General features: G+C 48.9%; 1 protein-coding gene across 1 annotated transcript in view; it reads left to right on the top strand.

Moving 5' to 3' along the window:
• Positions 1-2,799, top strand: part of LOC117938836 — a 4,412-nt gene extending 1,613 nt beyond the window's left edge. The window contains exon 3 of the mRNA XM_034863748.1: positions 2,519-2,799. Within this exon, the coding sequence (XP_034719639.1) occupies positions 2,519-2,799 (281 nt within the window). The remainder of the gene's footprint in view (positions 1-2,518) is intronic.
• Positions 2,800-3,176: the final 377 nt, after the last annotated feature.

Raw genomic sequence — 3,176 nt, 5'->3', positions numbered from 1 at the left:
ATTATCTGTAATCTATTAATCTCAGCAGGTCTTCTTTTATAAATACCTTCAGATTAGAAAATGCTAACCCTAACCCATTGCTAGGGTTAGGGTTAGCATTTTAGGGTTAGCATTGCTAGGGTTAGGGTTTGCTATGTTAGGGTTAGTTATAATAGGGTTAGGGTTAGTTATACTAGGTTTGGGGGTAGTTATACTAGGTTAGGGGGTTAGGTGTAATAGGGTTAGGGTTAGTTATGATAGGGTTAGGGTTAGTTATACGAGGGTTAGGTGTGTTCGGATCCCATTAGCCTCCGGGGTTAGGGTTAGGGTTAGGGGTTAGGGTTAGTTATGCTAGGTTTAGGGTTAGTCATGCTATGGTTAGGGTTAGTTATGCTAGGTTTAGGGTTAGTCATGCTAGGGTTAGGGTTAGTCATACTAGGGTTAGGGTTAGTCATACTAGGGTTAGGGTTAGTCATACTAGGCTTAGGGTTAGTTATGCTAGGTTTAGGGTTAGTCATGCTAGGGTTAGGGTTAGTCATACTAGGGTTAGGGTTAGCTATGCTAGGTTTAGGGTTAGTGATGGTAGGGTTAGCTATGCTAGGGTTAGGGTTAGTTATACGAGGGTTAGGGTTAGTTATGCTAGGGTTAGGGTTAGTTATGCTAGGGTTAGGGTTAGTCATTCTATGTTTAGGGTTAGTCATGCTAGGGCTAGGGTTAGTTATACTAGGGTTAGGGTTAGCAATGCTAGGGTTAGGGTTTGCTAGGGTTAGGGTTAGTTATGCTAGGGTTAGTTACACTACGGTTAGGGTTAGCTATGCTGGGGTTAGGGTTAGCTATGCTAGGGTTAGCATTGCTAGGGTTAGCATTCCTAGGGTTAGGTTTAGAGAAAGTTCTCTCGATGGTTAGGGTTAGGGTTAGCTATGCTAGGGTTAGGGTTAGCATTACTAGAGTTAGGGTTAGCATTGCTAGGGCTAGGGTTAGCATTGCTAGGGTTAGGGTTAGTAGGGCTAGGGTTAGGGTTAGCATTGCTAGGGTTAGGTTTAGCTATGCTAGGGTTAGCATTGCTAGGGTTAGGGTTAGTAGGGCTAGTGTTAGGGTTAGCATTGCTAGGGTTAGGGTTAGCATTGCTAGGGTTAGGGTTAGTAGGGCTAGGGTTAGGGTTAGCTATGCTAGGGTAAGGGTTAGTAGTACTAGGGTTAGCTATGCTAGGGTTAGCATTTCTAGGGCTAGGGTTAGCTCACCTCTGTGTGTAGGTGTGTGTGGGGCTGTCTGTTTGTGTGTCTACTTGTGTGTGTGTGTTTCTTTATGTGTATGTGTAGGTAGGTATGTGTGTGTGGGTGTCTGTGTTTGTGTATATGTGTCTGTGTGTGTGCGTGTGTGTGTTTGTGTGTGTTATATTCAACAACACTACCTCATATCCCATAATTCCCTGCTACCGAGCAGCATCAGATGTCTCTTTGTCTTTTTGTCTCTGCTCATATAAGCGTTTCCGTGTGAATAGGGTGAGGGGTCAGTCACACCTGTTCACCTGGAAGCTCCTCCCCCTCCCCCCCCCCCCTCCTCCTGATAAGTCACGGCTGAGTTTAAGGTGTGTCCAGATGCATTGTGGGTATTCCTGAGTTAACTAGAGTTCATCGGCACTAATCTGACACCGAGGTGACTGTCAGCCAATGGGTGATACAAATAAATCTCCATCTTCTTCCTCCTCCACCTGTTTTCATCCTTCATCATCCTCTTCCTCCACCTGTTTCTATCCTCCATCTTCCTCTTCCTCCACCTGTTTCTATCCTCCATCTTCTTCCTCCTCCACCTGTTTTCATCCTTCATCACCCTCTTCCTCCATCTTCCTCTTCCTCCACCTGCTCCTGTCCTTATCTTCGTCCTTCTCCACCTGTTTCTGTCCTTCATCTTCATCTTCCTCCATCTTCCTCTTCCTCCACCTGTTCCTATCCATCCAAATAGATGGGTAGGTTGATGGATTCTAGTTATATTCTCTATGGGGGTCATGGTTGTAGGGCCGCCCCCCCCAGTATGTAGTTTATGTAAGTTCTGGTATAATGACAAAATGGTGTGTCCTCCAGATCTGTACCATGTCGTCTGGACTTGGACTGACTGTTGTGCATGTGGACTTGTCCTTGACTTGGTCTCACCAGGTCCTGATCTCTCCTGGTCCTCTGTTTCACCGTCCTCTGTCTTACAGAGTCCTTGGTCTCACTGGGTCCTTAGTCTCACCCGGTCCTTGGTCTCACTGGGTCCTTAGTCTCACCATGTCCTTGGTCTCACTGGGTCCTTAGTCTCACCATGTCCTTAGTCTCACCATGTCCTTGTTCTCACTGGGTCCTTAGTCTCACCATGGCCTTGGTCTCACTGGGTCCTTAGTCTCACCGTGTCCTTGGTCTCACCGGATCCTCTGTCTCACTGGGTCCTGATCTCACCGGGTCCTCTGTTTCACCGGGTTGTCTTTGGTCTCACCAGGTCCTCTGTCTAACTGTCTTTGGTCTCATCAGGTCCTCTGTCTAACTGTCTTTGGTCTCATCAGGTCCTCTGTCTTACTGTCTTTGGTCTCACCGGGGCATCATTTGCGTCACCGGGTCCTCTGCCTCACCGGGTTGTCCTCGTCTCCCTGTCCTCGGTCTCACCGGCTTGTACTCGGTCTCCCTGTCTTTGGTCTCACTGGGTCGTCCTATGCGTCACTGGGTCCTCGGTCTCACCATCCTCGGTCTTGCTGTCCTATGTCTCACCAGGTCCTGGTCTCACCGGTTCCTGGTCTTACTGTGCTCTGTCTCACTGTCCCTGGTCTCACCGGGCCCTCGGTCTTGACCTAGTCTTGGGCTTGCCTCCAGCGCTGGTCTCCCTGTGGGCAGGTTACTGTCAGCCAGAGAGAGTGACCCAGGACCAGGACCAGATTAACTGATAATCTGGTTAACGAGCTCTGAGCAGATCAAGACTTCAGGGTCAACATCGGTCGGTTTGCTGTGATTTCATTGGTTGGCTCATTCATGCAGCCGGCCAATAGTGATCTGTCTGTGAGTCTGGGGGGCGGGGCTTCTGGAAGAGGGCAGGGTTGGCAAATACGCTACTGCACCTTTAACTGCACGGAGGGTTGCTGGTTCAAGTCCCAGTTTGGACCATTGGACAGAGGGGGGTAGCTGGAGAGATGCCAGTGCTCCTGATTGAAGCACCGTGCCCCCCAACTG

Source organism: Etheostoma cragini, chromosome 3 (assembly GCF_013103735.1).
Source record: "Etheostoma cragini isolate CJK2018 chromosome 3, CSU_Ecrag_1.0, whole genome shotgun sequence".
Taxonomy (NCBI): domain Eukaryota; kingdom Metazoa; phylum Chordata; class Actinopteri; order Perciformes; family Percidae; genus Etheostoma; species Etheostoma cragini.
The sequence above is the reverse complement of the archived record's forward strand: the minus strand, read 5'-3'. Positions and strand labels throughout refer to the sequence as shown.